At 39.1% G+C, this 19847-nt stretch overlaps 3 protein-coding genes across 3 annotated transcripts; all 3 read right to left on the bottom strand.

The window, feature by feature from the left end:
• Positions 1-772: 772 nt before the first annotated feature.
• Positions 773-8324, bottom strand: LOC120115700 (pentatricopeptide repeat-containing protein At1g12300, mitochondrial-like). Its single transcript, XM_039136330.1, has 7 exons — positions 7068-8324; positions 6392-6479; positions 6239-6289; positions 6127-6194; positions 5939-6031; positions 4053-5217; positions 773-1737 (listed from the first exon to the last, which is right to left on the bottom strand). The coding sequence occupies exons 1-7, from the start codon at positions 8310-8312 to the stop codon at positions 788-790; spliced, it is 3660 nt and encodes a 1219-aa protein (XP_038992261.1). The 5' UTR covers positions 8313-8324; the 3' UTR covers positions 773-787.
• On the bottom strand, positions 1922-2540 carry LOC120115770 (pentatricopeptide repeat-containing protein At1g62720-like). The gene has a single exon (XM_039136383.1). The coding sequence runs from the start codon at positions 2448-2450 to the stop codon at positions 2037-2039; it is 414 nt and encodes a 137-aa protein (XP_038992314.1). The 5' UTR covers positions 2451-2540; the 3' UTR covers positions 1922-2036.
• A 3605-nt stretch (positions 8325-11929) lies between the features above and the next one.
• On the bottom strand, positions 11930-12539 carry LOC120115692 (tubulin alpha-2 chain-like). Its single transcript, XM_039136323.1, has 2 exons — positions 12417-12539; positions 11930-12307 (listed from the first exon to the last, which is right to left on the bottom strand). The coding sequence occupies exons 1-2, from the start codon at positions 12537-12539 to the stop codon at positions 11930-11932; spliced, it is 501 nt and encodes a 166-aa protein (XP_038992254.1).
• Between the last annotated feature and the right edge of the window lie 7308 nt (positions 12540-19847).

The raw sequence follows: 19847 nt of genomic DNA, 5'->3' as shown, positions 1-19847 counted from the left end.
GATCGTATTCTTCTCCACGAGTATTTCCTTGAAAAGGGAGAAGCTAGAGATTGCCAAGTTTGTTTCGAGTAAGTGAAGGCGAATGAAGATTGCAATTTTGTGGTTCACTTGAAATGCGTGTTGGAGGATGATTCCTTATACACCATAACTAATCAAGAAAATGGAGATAGGGATGATGCTACTCAGATTCTTCTTCCAGCATCCGTGTTATCAAGGCGAATGAGTGCGGCGAAGCTACGGTGGTACGTCATTTAAACCATGAGCACGATTTGGTGTTAGAAAACAAGCTCCAAATGCGATTTCTTCCTCCACAAAACCTGTCTTGAATTACCCAAAATCAAACATCACTTGTTTTAACTACCCGCCATCACCCTTGACGCCCATAATTGGGAATGGTGTAGCTTGTGTGATCGCAGTTGCAGTGGTTTGTTTTATATTGGTATTCGAGGCAATAAGTTTTGCCTAAGGTGTGCCTTAGTTCCTTATACCATCAAACATGAAGGGCACCAACAATTACTCTTTAATTGATCGTGTAATGTTCAATTCCAATGTTCATTTCATGTTTGTTTGTAAACTATTTGGGTTTAGTTGAACTTTCCAAGTGGACCAAATTGAAAGATTTAGTAGGTCACATTGTAAAAGATTATTATGACATCAAAATAGACCTTAATGTTTATAAAAACACATCAACATAGCTCTAGAGAAAAACAATTAATTTGCCACACTAATGAACCCAGTTCATTCACATTGACAACTAATGATCGTTACACTAACAACCCAACATTTTCTAAATCAAGATCGATTTATTAGATTGTAAGAGTAGATCCACGTACCAGGTGGCAGTGCATAAATCCGCAGAAAAGACCTTGCCGACCATTTCCTCAAGGAGTTGGGTTGCCTTTGAGGTAGAGCTGTTTCGGAATAACCCCTGGATCATTACATTATAACAGATTCTATCAGGCAAACAACCATTATCTCCCATGCTCCTAAACACCTTGTGTGCTTCATCCGGCAATCCCTCTTTACACAATCCATTAATCATTATAGTATACGTGTAAACATTAGGTTTTAAACCATCGACGGACAGTTCTTGAAACAATTCCTTTGCGACTCTAATATGCCCACATTTGTAAGCGCCATCGATCAGGATATTATAAAAGACAATATCGAGTTCCAACCCACCATTCCGCATTGACTGAAAAACTTTCAATGCCTCATTGAGTTTACCACTTTTGCAAAAACCATCCAGAAAAATCGAATACGTTGCTCGACTTGGAACAAGTCTAGAAGCAAGCATCTCCCTTAAAAGTTCACATGCAGCAGAAACACTCCTTAATTGAAGCATGCCTTGCATTAGAGTGTTGTATGTGACAGTATTCGGGGTTGGTCCTGTCCGAGATATTTCATGAAAGAGTTCAATTGCTTCGTCAAACCTTTTAGCTTTGCAATATCTGTTGATCATGATGCTGTAACTACGTATATCAGGTGCAAAACCTTTCCGAATCATCAACTGAAATACTCTACTAGCTTTATCCATTTTGTTTTGCAAGCAATAGCCATCTATCAATGTATTATAGGTGACAACATTTGGCTCAATGCCTTGTTTTCTCATTGTGTCGACCATATCTTCAGCTTTGGAAACCATTCCCAGCTTGCAATATGTATCAACCAATATATTATACGTGACAACATTAGCCTCAATGCCTTGCTTCCTCGTTGTGTCAATGGTATCTATAGCTTCAGAAATCCTACGTCCTTACAATACGTGTCGATCAATATATTATAGGTGATAATATTGAGTGAAATATTGTTCTCCCTCATTTCATTCAAAAGCCCTGTTACATCATTTTGCTGGCCCAAATTGCACATAGCATGAATTAAGCAACTATAAGTAATGATATTTGGTCGATTTCCTTTAGCCTTCAATTCAGAGAAGAGACTGAGAGCCTCCTTCAGCAACCCATTCTTACAGAGACAGTCAATGACAGTGTCATATGAGACAACATTAGGTGTGAAACCTCTTTCTTCCATCATCCTTAAAACCTAACAGATCTTTCGGTTTTGCCGATCTTACACAACCCATTAAGTATTGTATTGTAAACGATCAAATTCGGTTGGTACCCTTTCTCAACCATTTCATCAAACAAACTCACAGCCTGAGAAAACTTGCTGTGTTTGCAAAGTCCATTAATCAAAGTGGAAAAGGTTACGACATCAGGTTCAACACCTAACTTCAGCATTTTCCCCAATACAGACAACCCAAAATCAATTCGACCTAATTGACAAAAGCAGTTAATCAAGACATTGAAAGAAAAAGCGTTATGGGAAACTCCAGATAATTCCATTCGGTGACACAGAGAAACAACAACGGTATAATGCTTCATTCTAACAATGTCTGTCAATAGTTTAGTGAATTCCACAATTGAAGGATTTGGGTACTTCTCAATCATCTTATCGAACAAAGCTAAAGCATCATCAACATTGTCAAAAGGATCATGCTTTTTTGGGTTTCCCTTCACAGGCAATGAATTCTTGTTTAAAGCTTTATGCGGCGCAATGGTGTTAACAGAAGAGCGGAAAATAGAGAGATTCCTTCCACCGTTAACAATAGAATGAAGAATTAGTGGAGAATGAGGCTTACCCATAACTTGAAACTCAGCAGAATCAGAGTAAAAGGACTGAGCTTGAAATTAGCAGCGCTCAAAGACAGAGAGGCAAAGAAGGAGAATACCAAAGACGAAACTTAGAAAGAGAATATGGGTTTTGCCCTTTCGAACTATAAGTTGCTATTTAGATACTGGCTTAAAGTAAAAATGGTTTAATTGCATCATTCCCCTTGAACTATACAAAGTTTAAACTATTTATCTTATTTATTTTAAACTGTTAATTCTGTTAAAAAGTTAAATGATAAATTATATATTTAGTTGCTCAATTATTTATACAATTTCATTTTAATCACTTAATTAATTTTTTTAAATCATCACTAAAGCTATTTTTTATTTTGAATTTGATTTTTTTTTTCGTTAAGTCCCTTCTAAAGTTCAATAATCTGAAACTTCAAGTTCTTATTTTTTATGACATTGTTGAAGTGTTTAATACTTTCTATAATCTAACATATCTAAGTTGCATGTATGTTTACACTTAATCGATACAAATGTCGAAATCCATATCAATGAGATCGATGTTCTTTACACCAACAACCCAACATTTTAAATCAAGATTGATTTACTAGATTGTAAGAGCAGATCCACATACATGGTGGACGTGCTGAAATCTGCAGAAAATCCCTTACCGACCATTTCTGTAATAAGTTGAACTGCCTTTGAGGTAGAGCTGTTCCGGAAAAACCCCTGGATCATTACATTAAAAGTGATGCTATTAGGCGAACAATCATCATCTTCCATGCTCCTAAACAATCGGTATGCTTCATCTGCGAATCCCTTTACAAAATCCATTAATCATTATATTATATGTGTAAACGGTGGGTTTTAAAGCATTCACGGACAGTTCGTTGAACATTCTCTTTGCAGATTCAGTATGCCCAGCTTTCCACAAGCCATCGATTACGATATTATAAAAGATAGTACTGAGTTCCAACCCAATATTCCGCATTCCTTGAAAAAAATTCAATGCCTCTTTGAGATTACCACTTTTGCAAAAACCATGCAGCAAAATCGAATAGGTCTCTTCACTTGGAACTAGTCCAGAAGCAAGCCTCTCCCTTAGAAGTTCGCATGCAGCAGAAACTCTCCTTATTTGACACATACCTTCCATTAGAATATTATATGTGACAATATCCGGGATTGGTCCTGTTCGAGATATTTCATGAAAGAGTCTCATTGCTTCGTCGAACCTTTTAGCTTTGCAATATCCGTTGATCATGATGTTGTAACTCTGTGTGTTAGCTGCACAACCTTTCTGAATCATCAACTGAAATACTCTGATAGCTTTACCAATTTCGTTTTGCAAGCAATGCCCGTTCATCAATGCATTATATGTGACTACATTAGGCTCGATGCTTTGGTTTCTCATTGTGTTGACAATACCTTCACCTTTGGAAATCATTCCCTCCTTGCAATAAGCATCGACCAATATATTATACGTGACAACATTAGGCTCAATCCCTTGCTTTCTCATGGTGTCAATAATATCTTTAGCTTTGGAAACCGTTCGCTCCTTGCAATAAGCATCAACCAATATATTATATGTGACAACATCAGGCTTAATGCCTTGCTCCCTCATTGCATTAACGGTATCTACAGCTTCGGAAATCATACCCTTCTTGCAATATGTATCGATCAAGATATTATACGTGAAAATATCAAGTGAAATATTGTTCTTCCTCATTTCATTCAAAAGCCTTGTTACCTCCTTTTCCCTGCACAAATTGCACATAGCATGAATTAAGCAATTGTAAGTAATGATATTTGGTCGATTTCCCTTAGCCTTCAATTCAGAGAAGAGATTGAGAGCCTCGTTCAGCAACCCGTTCTTACAAAGACAGTCAATGACAGTGTCATATGAGACAACATTAGGTGTGAAACCTCTTTCTTCCATCATCCTTAAAAACCTAACAGCTCTTTCGGTGTTGCCGATCTTACACAACCCATTAAGTATTGTATTGTAAACGATCAAATCAGGTTGATACCCTTTCTCAACCATTTCATCAAACAAACTGACAGCCCGGGAGAACTTGTTGTGTTTGCAAAGTCCATTAATCAAAGTGGAGAAGGTTACGACATTAGGTTCAACACCTAACTTCAGCATTTTCCCCAATGCAGACAACCCAAAATCAATTCGACCTAATTGACAAAAGGAGTTAATCAAGACATTGAAAGAAAAAGCGTCATGGGAAACTCCAGATAATTCCATTCGGCGACACGTAGAAACAACAACGGTATAATGCTTCATTCTAACAATGGCTGCCAATAGTTTAGTGAATTCCACAATTGAAGGCTTTGGGTACTTCTCAATCATCTTATCGAACAAAGCTAAAGCATCATCAACATTGTCAAAAGGATCATGCTTCTTTGGGTTTCCCTTCACAGGCACTGAATTCTTGTTTAAAGCTTTAATGCGGGTAGCACTGGTGGTAAAAGAAGAGTGGAAAATAGAGAGATTCCTTCCACCATTAACAATAGAATGAAGAATTAGTGGAGAATGAAGCTTACCCATATCTTGAAACTCAGCAGAATCGAAGTAAAAGGACTGAGCTTGAAATTAGCAGTGCTCAAAGACAGAGAGGCAGAGAAGAGAATGCCAAGGATGAAACTTAGAAAGAGAAGATGGGTTTTGCACTTTCGAACTGTAAGTTGGTATTTAGATATAGGCTTAAAGTAAAAATGGTTTAATTGCATCATTCCCCTTGAACTATACACTTTGTATGGAACCACTCCTTAAAGTATTTTTTAATTTGAATTTGATTTTTTTTTGTTAAGTCCCTTCTAAAGTTTAATAATCTGAAACTTCAAATTCTTATTTTTTATGATATTGTTTAAGAGTTTAATGCTTTCTATAATCTAACATATCTAAGTTACATGTATGTTTTCACTTAATCCATACAAAAGTTGAAATCCATATCAATGAGATTACAAGTAATGGAAATTCGGTTAACATTTTCAAAAATAATGATTAAATAAAAAAAGTTCGATTAATTTGGTTAATGAAATTTGGTTCGTTTGTTGTCAAATTAACCTTTTGAACACCCCTAGAAATACCAACAACCTGGTCAAAGAATAAGGTTATGCTTGGGCAAAAAATATCAAACGAAAATTAACTCAAGTTTAAGGATGATTTTGAAGAAAAATAATAATTTAGTGACCAAAACGGAACTGCAAGAGTAGTTGAATGACTAAATATGTAATGTATCCTTGAACTCGTAATGCAAATAGTTGAATGAAATGAGTGGAATCAAAATGCATATGTGAAATTGAAATACCTGAATGGGGAGAAATGTTAGTTTTTCGAATCCGAGATATTCAATTCCTCCATAACGATTTGGTGTATTAATCTCTTGCACACAAGGGAGATTCTGCAAGATGATAAGATCCCAAGTTAGTAATAAAAACTATTCGTAGCTCAATATGAAGTTTAACAACAAAGAGATATGGCTGGATTACTTTGTACACCGATCTGAACTCCGAAGGCATGATCTTCGTAGCAACCAGGTTCGTTGCTAACAATCATGCCTTTACCTAGGGGAGTGGTATTTCCATATGACCATATCTTTAGCTAATACTTTGTGGACCTTCATGGACATTCAATGCAGCTCCAACACCGTCCCCTGTGCCTGTATAAAAGGAGCAAGATAATCAAAGTCATAATCAATTAATTGGCCACGGTTTTAACTTTTAATAGTGTAAGAAGTCTAACAGAAAGATGGGAGAAATACCATGGCTGTAATCAAGCCCGATCTTCTGGAGGGAAGAGCGAGCAAATGCATCCAACGCGAAACCTGGAGTGTTTTCGGGGAATACTACCTGCCATCACCCTTGATGCCCATAATTGGGAATGGTGTAGCTTGTGTGATCGCCGTTGCAGTGGTTTGTTTTATATTGTTATTCGAGGTAATAAGTTTTGCCTAAGGTGTGCCTTAGTTCCTTATACCATCAAGCATGAAGGGCACCAACACTTACTCTTTAATTCATCGTGTAATGTTCAATTCCAATGTTCATTTCATGTTTGTTTGTAAAATATTTGGGTTTAGTTGAACTTTCCAAGTGGACCAAATTGAAAGATTTAGTAGGTCACATTGGAAAACTGCTAAACTTAGAACGGGTTTTAAAGCAAAACTCCATACAAGACATGAAGTGGGAGGTGCCAAACTACAAGGTTCTGTTACCAGTTAGTATTATATTAATCCAATTTAAACATGATAAACGAAATAGTAAAACAGAACCAGTCAAGGTTTAAGGAATACAGATTATTATGACATCAAAATAGACCTCAATGTTTATAAATACACCTCAACATAGCTCTAAAGAAAAACAATTAATTTGTCACAGTAATGAACCCAGTTCATTCACATTGACAACTAATGATCGTTACACCAACAACCCAACATTTTAAATCAAGATTGATTTATTAGATTGTAAGAGTAGATCCATATACATGGTGGACGTGCTGAAATCTGCAGAAAATCCCTTACCGACCATTTCTGTAAGAAGTTGAACTGCCTTTGAGGTAGAGCTGTTCCGGAAAAACCCCTGGATCATTACATTATAAGAGATGCTATTAGGCGAACAATCATCATCTTCCATGCTCCTAAACAATCGGTATGCTTCATCCGCGAATCCCTCTTTACAAAATCCATTAATCATTATATTATATGTGTAAACGGTGGGTTTTAAAGTATTCACGGACAGTTCGTTAAACATTCTCTTTGCAGATTCAGTATGCCCAGCTTTCCACAAGCCATCGATTAGGATATTATAAAAGACAATATCGAGTTCCAACCCACCATTCCGCATTGACTGAAAAACTTTCAATGCCTCATTGAGTTTACCACTTTTGCAAAAACCATCCAACAAAATCAAATAGGTCACTTGACTTGGAACTAGTCCAGAAGCAAGCATCTCCCTTAAAAATTCACATGCAGCAGAAACTCTCCTTAATTGAAACATACCTTGCATTACAATGGTATATGTGAACGTATCTGGGGTTGGTCCTGTTCGAGATATTTCACAAAAGAGTCCCATTGCTTCGTCAAACCTTTTAGCTTTGCAATATCCGTTGATCATGATGTTGTAACTCCGTATAACAGGTGCACAACCTTTCTGAATCATCAACTGAAATACTTTACTAACTTTACCCATTTCGTTTTGCAAGCAATGGCCGTCTATCAATGCATTATAGGTGACAACATCTGGCTCAATGCCTTGTTTTCTCATTGTGTCGACCATATCTTCAGCTTTGGAAACCATTCCCTGCTTGCAATATGTATCAACCAATATACTATACGTGACAACATTAGCCTCAATGCCTTGCTTCCTCATTGTGTCAATGGTATCTATAGCTTCTGAAATCCTACCATCCTTGCAATACGCGTCGATCAATATACTATAGGTGAAAATATTGAGTGAAATATTGTTCTCCCTCATTTCATTCAAAAGCCCTGTTACCTCATTTTGCTGGCCCAAATTGCACATAGCATGAATTAAGCAACTATAAGTAATGATATTTGGTCGATTTCCTTTAGCCTTCAATTCAGAGAAGAGACTGAGAGCCTCCTTCAGCAACCCATTCTTACAGAGACAGTCAATGACAGTGTTGTATGTGACAATATTAGGTGTGAAACCTCTATCTTCCATCATCCTTAAAAACCTAACAGCTCTTTCGGTGTTGCCTGTCTTACACAACCCATTAAGTATTTGTACTGTAAACAATCAAATTCGGTTGATACCCTTTCTCAACCATTTCATCAAACAAACTCACAGCCTGAGAAAACTTGCTGTGTTTGCAAAGTCCATTAATCAAAGTGGAAAAGGTTACGACATTAGGTTCAACACCTAATTTCAGCATTTTCCCCAAAATAGACAACCCAAAATCAACTCGGCCTAATTGACAAAAGCAGTTAATCAAGATGGTCAAAGAATAAACATTATGGAGAATTCCAAATAATTCCATTTGGCTACACATAGAAATCACAACGGCATAACGTTTCATCCCAACAATGGCTGACAATAGTTTATTGAATTCCACAATTGAAGGCTTTGGGTACTTCTCAATCATATTATCGAACAAAGCCAAAGCATCGTCAACGTCATCAAAACGATCATGCTTTTTTGGGTTTCCCTTTACAGGCATTGATTTCTTGATTAAAGCTTTAATCTGGGAAGCAATGGTGTTAAACGAAGAGCGGGAAATAGAAAGATTCCTTCCACAATTAACAATAGAACGAAGAATTAATGGAGAATGAAGCTTACCCATATCTTGAAACAGAGAAGAATCGATGAAAAAGGTCTAAGCTTAAAATTAGCAGAGCTCCAAAGACAGACAGGCAGAGAGGGAGAATGCCAAAGATGAAAGACAGTGAGGATGCGCTTTGCCCTTTCGAATTAAGTGCAGTATAAATTTCAGATTATGGGTAAACTGTTCTAGTGGTCCCCTACGTTTTATGTACATTCGAGTTTGATCAACGGTTTAGAAAAGGTTTGGTTCTAGTTCTTTACTTTCTCAAGAGGATGTCTAAAGTACGACAACTTTAATATAAAGTTAAATAAAGACGTTATCGAAAATATTAATATTTTTTAATATTTTTGGTAAAACGTTACCTTAAATATTATTTTTTCTACCGAAAATGTTAATATTGGACGCTACCTAAAATATTTTTTTCTACCAGAAATTAGGTAGCGAAATTAATATTTCCGATAAAAAATAATGTTTTAGGTAATATTTTACCGAAAATATTAAAAAATATTAACATTTTCGATAATACATTTCTTTAATCGTATATTAAGGCTATCTTACAACATAACTACCCTTCTAAAGTCCATATCGTTAATCCTAAATCAATACAATGAGAAATTGATTTGACATTTAAAAAATAGGGTAAACTACATAAATAGTCATTAATATTTGAGTAAATTTTCGTTTTTGCTACTAAAATTTCAAAAGTAACAAATTGATTACTAACGTTATCGGTTTGTAACAAATCGACCACTCACCGTTAATTAAGTCACGGTAATCTGATGTGGCAGTTAGAAAAGCTAATTTGGTGATTTTTAGTAATATTGGCCATACTTTGACGGGATCTTTAACTCACTTTTAATAAAAAATAATCGTTTAATCACAGTTTGGTATTTACCCTTGACCTGCTCCCGTTCAAGCCTTGTCCATTTTTTCTCGAGGGTCAGATCCATTTAGGGACTACTTTAGTGGAATCTCTTGTACCTTTCAAGGCAGTTTAAGTATCGAAAGCTAGTTGCACGCATTTAGGGACGTCAACCCTTGTAATGGGATGAACGAAGAAGAAGAACAGCACTGTGAGGGCACTCCATGCAAGCAGAACATGTTGCGCCATCCCAATCTTTATTATCCAAAGCTTTGGAACATTTGGAAAGTCATTGGATAGGAGAGCCATGCACATAGAAAATGAGTTGGGTTAGCTCAGGTTGTGCCGACATGGACATCTTGGCCACCATGAACGATACCATCAACGACAGTGTAGATGTTATATTGATATCCGTAGGCAGGGTGACGGGGTTTTTTTCACGGATTCTATATCGGTCAATGCATTTCATGTCTTGAAGAAGGGAATTATTACGGTGACCTCCGGTGGAAATGGGTTTCGAGCTTACATTCTCGACATCATGTTCTTCCAAACTTATTGTATATATACAACCTGATATATTGCAGCCCCTGGTGTGGGAATCTGGGCAGCTTACACTCTCATGAATTTACTCGCCGTCTCACCGGGTTAAAAGGTAACACCCATCATCCGAAGTTCAATCTAACGTTAGGCACTTCCATGGCCTCGTCGCATGTTGCCGGTGTAGCCGTCTAGGTGAAACCGTTTCACCCTACTTGGACACCGACTGCAATCAAATGACTTACATACAGTTCCTCCTATGCCATGAAGGCTACAGTAGACCATCAATGGTTCATTTAGTTGACAAAAAGTCCTTAAATTGCTCCTCGTTGCTTCTGCGATGCCCTTAACCACCCATCGATGAGCGGTAAAAGGCAAACTATAGGTGTTTTCATGAGAAGGGTCACAACTCACAATGTAAGTCCTCCATCTGTATATAATGCCACCATTAAAGCTCCCAAAGGAGTGGAAATCACAGTTAACCCCAAAGGACTCGAACTTAAGACCTTGCTTAAGCGATATCAAGTTCCTTACCACTTGAACCAACCCTGTTGGTAGGATAAATTATATTTACTAATTTAAGATAATACTAGAATATATTTAATAATTTAAGTTAAGAATATAATAAATGTAATAAGTTAGTATCCATTAGTTCAATGGGTTTTAATTATATTCAAAGTCGAATAACATTAGATTCAGATTCAAAAGTTTATATAAATACATTGAACTTTTAATTATTCGATCTTTTTATCTTTTGTTGGTATATAGAAATGGAGTTGATGATTTTGAATGAACAAATTAAGATAATCTAATGTAAGTAATACCTAATATAAATGATTGAAATAACCTTCGAGTCAATAAATAAATAGAACTAACAATATTAACAAATATAAAATGCCAAATATCGAGTTATTCAAATTAATAAAATCTTCTTCTGTCTTGTTGAGAATCCAATAGAAATGAAGAAACTATACTTTGTATTTCATACTCAATCAATCTGCATGATGTACAACGATGTTGTTGTTTATATACAACTTCAAGATGCTAGCTTATGCTTAACAGACTCCTTAACTGACTTTAACAACCTAAACTGACTGACTAACAACCTCTGCTAACTACTCAACTAGCATACCATGTGAGCTATATTAGTAAGAGCAGCAGCACGTGCATGATGCTTATATATCATGCTAACATTCCCTCTACTTCTTCTTCTTCTTCTCTTCTACATCTTAGCCCTGAACAATTGAAAAAATGAACAATTGAATCGAAAGTGCTGACGCTTCCTTCCGTTCACTTGAATCGAAAGTGCCGGTGCTTCCTTTCGTTCTTCTTGAATCGAAAATGCCGATGCTTCCTTCCGTTCACTTTGAATCGAAAGTGTTGATGCTTCCTTTCGTTCTTCTTATTCACCTTCATTTCTTTATTCTTCACCCTCTTTTACAAGGTTTGTTGACATATTTTTTATGGACTCTTGGCTGTGAAGCTTTCAAGATCCATGACACTTTGAGATAGAAGCAACAAAAGCAACAAAATGAATACAAAATTAAACACACAAAAGAATTATACTACTATGCAAAAATAGCGGTGCAATAAGAGAAAAATCTAGCTTTGTCCACTCGTTCATATTAAGTTGTCGCACTTGAATCCGGTGGGGCACCAGTCCACAAACTGAATGGTGCGCTTGGTCTTGATGGTGGTAACGACAACGTTGATGTCTTTGGGCATGAAATCACCACGGTACATCAAACAACAAGCTATGTACTTGCCATGACGAGGGTTGCACTTGGCCATCATAGAAGAGGGTTCAAAAGCTAGCTTGGATTTCTTGCTGTAATCAACGGACAGACGCACCCGAAGGAGAGAACCAAGACCAGAACCAGTACAGTTATCAGCAAGCTTTCTGATACAGTCTAAGCACAAGTTGACGATCTCCTTGCCAATTGTGTAGTGGCCACAAGCAAAGTTTCTGGCAGCATCTTTCTTGCCGCTAATGAGTTGCTCGAGAAGAGCGAGGCCGATTGAATAAGAAGACCAAAAAGCGGAAGAGAAATGGTAGCAGGATCATAGTTGAATGATTTCATCCGTTCTACTGAAACAAATCAGACACCAGCAACATCATTGAAACATTTGGTCGAATAGATTGGAAGCATGCACACCGAACAGGAACAGAGATAGAAGATGAATTGAGAAGATTCCCAGTAACTATGATGACGACAAAGATAAACCACATGTACCGTAGCAGATAAAGCAATCAAGAACAGCGGTTGAGAAGGTCAATCGCCGACGAGAAAACGTTACCAGGATCGCAAAAAATGAGCATTTGCTACAACGACAACACTATCTATCAGATCGGAAAACATGCGACCAAAAAAAAATTGTGGCTAACGAGATGATTTGAATCAGATCGTCGACTGAGGAAGAGTCGGTGACGACTTCATGTCAACTCCAATGAGCGAAGAAGTAGTTAATCCAACAGAAAAACAGTGTTAACGACGAGCAACAAAGAGAACCACAGTAACCACGCCAAAAATAACGAGATCGAAGAGAATGGAAGCAACTAGGAGTAGAAGCAACAGAACAACGAAAACAAAACTGGAGATCAGAAAAATCTACAAACTATGCCGTAGCAACGGCGGGAGAGTAAAGGAATTCAATCGTCGGCGCAACGGCGGAAGCGAAAATGACGCCAGAATCTTTTAGCGAATGATACCATGTTGAGAAAGCAGAATACTCTTGTAAATGTAGAAACAAGTTGAGAAGGAATATGACTTTCTTGATTCATTCATTAATCTTTACACGTCTTTTATAGCAACAGGTCTACATGATTCTTAACTAGTATACAAGAACTCAAGACTCAACTGACTGTAACTGTTTAAATAGAAATTAAAACCACCTAACAACTCAATTGTTGTATCTTTATCAGCTACAACCGATTACATTTGAAGTTCAAACTACCACACACAATAGTCATCAGCGAGTACCACCAGCATACTTCAACATTCTCCCTGTTTTCTCTCCTCTCCGGACCCTTAGCACAATTTCACACACAACTTAGCACGAAATTCTTCAAAGGCATTTCGAGCCAAGGGCTTGGTTAATCCATCAGCAATCTGGTGAGCAGCAGGAACATAATTGACTCTCATTAGTTTGGCAGCAACCTTCTCTCGCACAAAATGTATATCGAGGTCGACATGCTTGGTGTGGGCATGATAGACAGGATTTGCACTGAGGGCAACAACACTTGTGTTATCACACCATATGACTGGCTCCTCTTTTTGGCAGACACCAAGTTCGCTCAACAAAGCACCAATCCACACCACATCTGCAGTTGTGTCAGCAATGCTATTGTACTCGGCCTCCATGGTGGAGCGAGACACGGACTTCTTCTTCTTCGAGTTCCAGGCAACCAAGTTATTGCCAATGAACACGCTATGTCCGGAGATTGACCTCCTGTCATCGAGACAGCCACCCTAATCATCATCAGCAAAGGCAACCATCTTCACATCATTTCCATCAGCAGTGAACACCATGCCAAAGTTCATTGTACCAACCAAATACCGTAGTATTCGTTTGACTGCAGCCATATGCGTCTGCCGTGGAGCATACATGAACTGCGCGACCTTGTTTACGCAGAAGGCAATGTCAGGCCTTGTGTGACATACATATAATAATCCTCCAACAATTCTACGATAGGAGTGAGCATCGGCGATAAGTTCTCCATCATCACATCGTAACTTGGTAGCAGCGACCATGGGAGTTGGTGTAGCAGTGGCTTCCAACATATTTGCCTTCTCAAGAAGTTCCATAATAAACTTCTTCTGTGACAACGCTAGGTGACCGATGGTTCGTTTGACCTCAATCCCCAGAAAATACGAGAGTTGTCCCAAGTCCTTTAGAGAAAATTTATCACTCAGCAGTCGAACCACTTCATCAATTCTAGGACTAGAGTGACCTGTGATGGTGATATCATCAACATAAACCAGTAAGTATACATATTGCAAGCCCTCCTTCTTAATGAATAATGAGACATCCGCTTTTGATTCTTTGAATCCAATGCTCAACAAGCTATCTCGTAGCTTGGTGTGCCAACTTCTCGGTGCTTGCCTCAAGCCATACAAAGCCTTTTTCAGGCAACACACCAGCTTACTTCCATCAGGTGAGGTTTGTTCAAAGCCCGGTGGTTACTGCATGAAGACCACCTCCTGAAGGTCACCATTCAAGAAGGCATTGTTCACATCGACTTGCCTTAAGGTCCAATTGTTAGTTACAGCTAGTGACAGGATGACATTTAGTGTATTGAACCTGACAACGGGGCTAAAAGTATCTCTAAAGTCATAGCCTGGGATTTGAGAAAAACCTCTAGCCACCAGGCGGGCCTTGTAACGGTGGACAGTGCCATCCGGGTTCTTTTTTACCTTGAACAACCATTTGCAGCCTATAATCTTCCTTCCTTCAGGTAGTTTGGTTAACTCCCAAGCACCATTACGCTGTAGGGCGTTATACTCTTCAAGCACAGCTTCCTTTCAATTTGGTGACTTGAGTGCTTCAAACACACTGCAGGGAACATCATCATCAGCAGTTCCCAGATATATCTTGGGTTTAAACACTCCATGTTTACTGCGGGTCATCATCGAATGAGTATTGACCGGGATAGCCTCAATTTCAGTGTCCTCAATTCCAGTATCTTCATTTATAGTCGAACCATACACGTGTTGTTCTTCAATTCCTGCATCATCATTTATGGCCGAACCACGTACGCTCTGCTCTTCAATTCCAGTGCCAGCATTTATGGCCAGGCTATGTTGCCTTTGTTCTGAATTAATCCCATGCAAATCAGCTCCATGAGTGGTAGGAGCCTCGGTTCCTAGCGTATCACGACTGGGAGTTGTAGTACGTGAACTAGTCAACGAATTGCTACTACTGACACCTGAAGACAACCTGTTGTTTCCACGTTGTGAGGATTTCAATCTCGTAAGACCAGTGACCAACTTAAGCGGCTGTGTCATCTTCTCAGACGAGATCGCAACAGAATTTTTTTCAGAATTTCCTGCAAAAGGAAATATATTTTCATTAAATATCACATGCCTGGAAATAAAAACACGTCCGTTGTTAGCTAAGCACTGAAATCCTTTGTGCTACGAGCTGTATCCTAGGAACGTACACAGCTGGGATCTAAACTCAAGCTTGTGTTGCAGGAACGGTCTTAGATGAGGGAAGCATCTGCATCCAAACACTCGCAGACTGTTGTAGTCTGGAGTTTTGCCATGTAGCATCTCAAATGGTGATTTGTCTATGAGTACTTTTGAAGGTAACCTGTTAACAAGATGCACTGAAGTTTGAATGGCATATGACCAGAACTTGATTGGCATGGATGCTTGTGCAAGTAGCACTAAAGCCATCTCGACCAAGTGTCTATGTTTACGTTCCACCACTCCATTCTGCTCGGACGTGTGAGGACAAGTGAGACGGTGAATAACTCCTGCTTTGCTTAATTCAACAGTCAGGGGTCGAAATTCTCCTCCCCAATCGGTCTGGAGGGCTTTAATTGTTCCCCCAAACTGTGTGGCAACTAGCTTTTGGAACAAGTGAAACGCAGCTAAAGCTTCAGCCTTTGATCTCAGTAGATACAACCAAGTGAAACGAGTGGCAGCATCAACAAACGAAACATAAAACCTGAAGCCATTGGATGATACATGTGGAGGTCCCCAGAGATCAGAATACACGAGCTCGAATGGCTTATTATATACACTGTCCGAGTGAGAAAACGACAACTTGTGACTTTTACCAAGATGACAAGCAGTGCAATTTTTATTAACATCTTCAACTGTTTTTACATCGATTTGTTTACAGATTTTAGTAAGAGTAGCATAAGCTGGGTGACCCAATCTTCTATGCCAGACTTCTGAGTTTGTGGAGGTAGCTATGGCCGTTTGTGCTTCAACCACCCTGTCTTTGCATCGGATTCCACTAGCTGTGAAGGTATACAAACCATTGCATTCTTCTCCTTGCAGCAGGATTGACTTAGAGGCTTCATCACGAACATAACAAGTTTTGGCATGGAATTCTAGGAACACACTATTATCCCTAGCAAGCTTTGACACAGAAAGCAAGTTTTTAGTGATGGAAGGAACATGCAAAATATTACTTAAGGCCAAGGTTCTAGATGAAGCATGCAGTTCAGCCTTACCAACCAAACGAACTGGCAGAAAATCACCACTTCCTACCATCAACTTACCAGGGTTGTTAAGGCTCGAGTGAGGGGTTATAGAGGATGCATTGGAGGTAACGTGGTGTGTAGCACCGGAGTCAATTACCCACTGGTCTTGACCAGCAGACACAGCATGAGCTTGGCCTTTCATATCGCTCCAGTTATCATCTCGACGAACGCTGCTGTGATTACAGTGGGCACATGGAGTTTCATTTTTGCTATCAGCAACATAGTATGCTTTTGAGGATTCAAGACCACCAGTATGATCATCAATCGAAATGCCAGAAAAATCCTCATCAAATCTGTGCCAACATTGGCTTACAAGATGACCAATCTTGCCACAAAGTTGGCATTGAACCCTGGGTCGAGTTCTACCTCTGCCACGGGATCTTCCACGCGTGTAGGACGAGTGATTAAATCGGGGCTGCTGTTTTTCCTGATTCTTATAAGAACCACCCTCACCTTTTCCTTGAACAAGATTGGCACTGACAGGCAGAGAATCGGATTGGAAATCGAGCCCTTCAAGCTGAGTTTCAGCATCAACAAGCATCGTGCAGATGCTGTCAAAAGATAAGCTGTCACGCATGGCAGATATAACAGCAATAAAAGGTTGATATTCCCTCGTTAGACCTCTAAGAACGCTTGCCACATGTTCAGATGTTGACACTGGACTTCCACATGAATCCAAGGCATCAGTAACCTCTTTCACTCTTGTGAGGTAACTCCTCATGCTGTCACCTCCTTTCTTGAGGGATTGAAGCTTGTAGTGTAAGCTCATGACAGCAGAGGCAGAGCGATTGGCAAAAAACTGCAAAACCTTGTTCCATACCTGAGTAGAAGTCTCTGCACCGACGAATTGTGGAAGTAGATGAGGGCTAACCGTCGAGAGCAACCAAGAAGCCAATGCACTGTCTTGGGCCAAAAACTCTTCATGTTCTTCATTGACGGTTGCAACTCCATCTTCACCAATTACAGTTTCTGGAGGTGGAAGCATGGTACCATGAAGCATCCTTTCAAGACGATGACTCCTTACTGTGAGAAGTACTTGTTGCTTCCATAGTAGGAAGTTGGTTTCGTCAAGGACAATATTCACCCTCTTGTTGGAGAACACTTTAGTGTTTCTCGAGGAAAACTCCATCGACGTAGCTGTAGACGAGATGCTTTGATCCATCGAAGTATGAGCAGCGAAAGCACACCCTAGGATGAGGTAGCGAATGATACCATGTTGAGAATCCAATAGAAATGAAGAAACTATACTTTGTATTTCATACTCAATCAATCTGCATGATGTACAACGATGTTGTTGTTTATATACAACTTCAAGATGCTAGCTTATGCTTAACAGACTCCTTAACTGACTTTAACAACCTAAACTGATTGACTAACAACCTCTGCTAACTACTCAACTAGCATACCATGTGAGCTATATTAGTAAGAGCAGCAGCACGTGCATGATGCTTATATATCATGCTAACATGTCTTATGATACGCTTTTCCTCTATCTTTTGTCACGCTTTCTTGGTGTTTTCTTTTCCTTGTAGTGACGGCGGATATAGCAGAAGTCATGGCACGGCTTGAGTTAGATCCTGGCGAGGAGGAGGCTATAGAAGATGGCGATGATTTATCTGCTGAAACGGAATCTTTCGAGTTCTGTTTTGTTGGGACTTTTTTTAACTGGTAGTGTTGTTCACTTCCAGTCATTGAGAGCTACACTGGCAAATGTGTGACATCCAATAGGTGGCATTGACATCTTAGATCTTGGGGAAAGGAGGTTTCTTTTTCGCCTGTTTAACCGAGTAGATGTTGACAGAATAGATATGGGTGGCCCCTGGAATTTTAACAACCATTTATTGATCCTCCACAGGATTTCAGAAGGGGAGGAGGACCCTCTTTTAGTCCAACTTAATTCTGTAAATTTTTTGGTGTAGGTTCATGATATACCCTTAGGAAAGATGACTGAGAAAATAGCGCGATCTTTAGGAGATTTTATTGGGTCTTTCCTTGAGTACGACTCTGGTGCAACAGCTTTGAAACACAGAAGGATAATAAGAATTCGAGTCAGGTTTGATGTGAGACATGCCTTGAAAAGAAAGAAGAAAGTCATGACAAGGGACAATAATCCACACTATGTCCAATTTGAGTATGAAAAATTAACTCTTTTCTGCTTTTTGTGTGGTAAGCTTGGTCATGGTGAATGTTTCTGCCCGATAAGGGCAAATCCGGGGAGTATGAAAATACTAGGATGGAATGTTCGGGGTTTGGGGCAACCCCGAATGGTACGGCATCTCACCCATGCTCTGCGAGACGTGAGCCCCTCTGTAGTTTTCCTGATTGAAACAAAACTACAGAACCACGAAATGAAAACAGTAAGAAAAGGGTGTGGCTTCCCAAATGGCATTGAAGTCCCGGCTGTTGGTAAAAGTGGTGGCTTTCTGTTCTGTTTTGAATGATTGTGCCCTTGAAGACCTCGGCTATTACGAAAGATGGTTTACGTGGGAGAGAGGGAATTTTCAGGCCTGGATAGGGGCATTGCTAATGGCTCTTGGTGGGATTTATTTCCGCATTTTCGTTTAGAGCACCTTCCTCACTCGATATCCAACCATTGTCTTTTGCTCTTAAACACGACAGCCCTTGTCCCGAATTCAAGTAATCACTGGCAATTCCACTTTGAAGCGGTCTGGTTAACTGAAGAATCTTGTGAAGAGGAAGTGAGGCAGCTTTGGGATAATGCTACTGGACCTCTAATGGAGAAAATAAAGGATGTAAGTGTGGGTTTGGATGTTGGGTTTCGAAAAATTAAAAAAAAAAAAAGATAACCGAGACCTATTTGAAGTAGAAGTTGGATATTCTAATGTCAACTCCTGTTTCGGATGATAATTTGAAAAAGATCATCCACACAAAATTGGCTTTAAATTTAGAGGCTGATCGTGAAGAATTATAGTGGGAGCAAAGTGTGAGGGCATTATCCCTAAGGAACACAGTGCAGACACAGGAATCAAATCAAATGTCTTCATGATCCCTAAGGAACTTATCGCACTGAGGACACTGATTTAAATAACATTGTGCGTGATTATTTCGCAGACTTATTTTCTTCTCAAGGAACACATTATTCCTCGCATATCTTAGAGGGGGTCAGAGCCAGTATTTCACCCTCTATGAATGTGGATCTAATAAAGGATATTTCTTATGAAGAGGTGACGGCAGCGGTGAAAACTATGCATCCTCTAAAAGCCTCGGGCCCTGATGGACTAGGTGCAGTGTTTTATCATAAATTTTAGCACATTGTCAGAAAAGAAGTCACTACTTTCTGCTCAGAGGTTCTTAAAGGTG

Source organism: Hibiscus syriacus, unplaced genomic scaffold (assembly GCF_006381635.1).
Source record: "Hibiscus syriacus cultivar Baekdansim isolate YM2019G1 unplaced genomic scaffold, ASM638163v2 tig00000889_pilon, whole genome shotgun sequence".
NCBI classification, from domain to species: domain Eukaryota; kingdom Viridiplantae; phylum Streptophyta; class Magnoliopsida; order Malvales; family Malvaceae; genus Hibiscus; species Hibiscus syriacus.
Note: the sequence above shows the minus strand (reverse complement) of the source record. Positions and strands in the feature narration are given on the sequence as shown.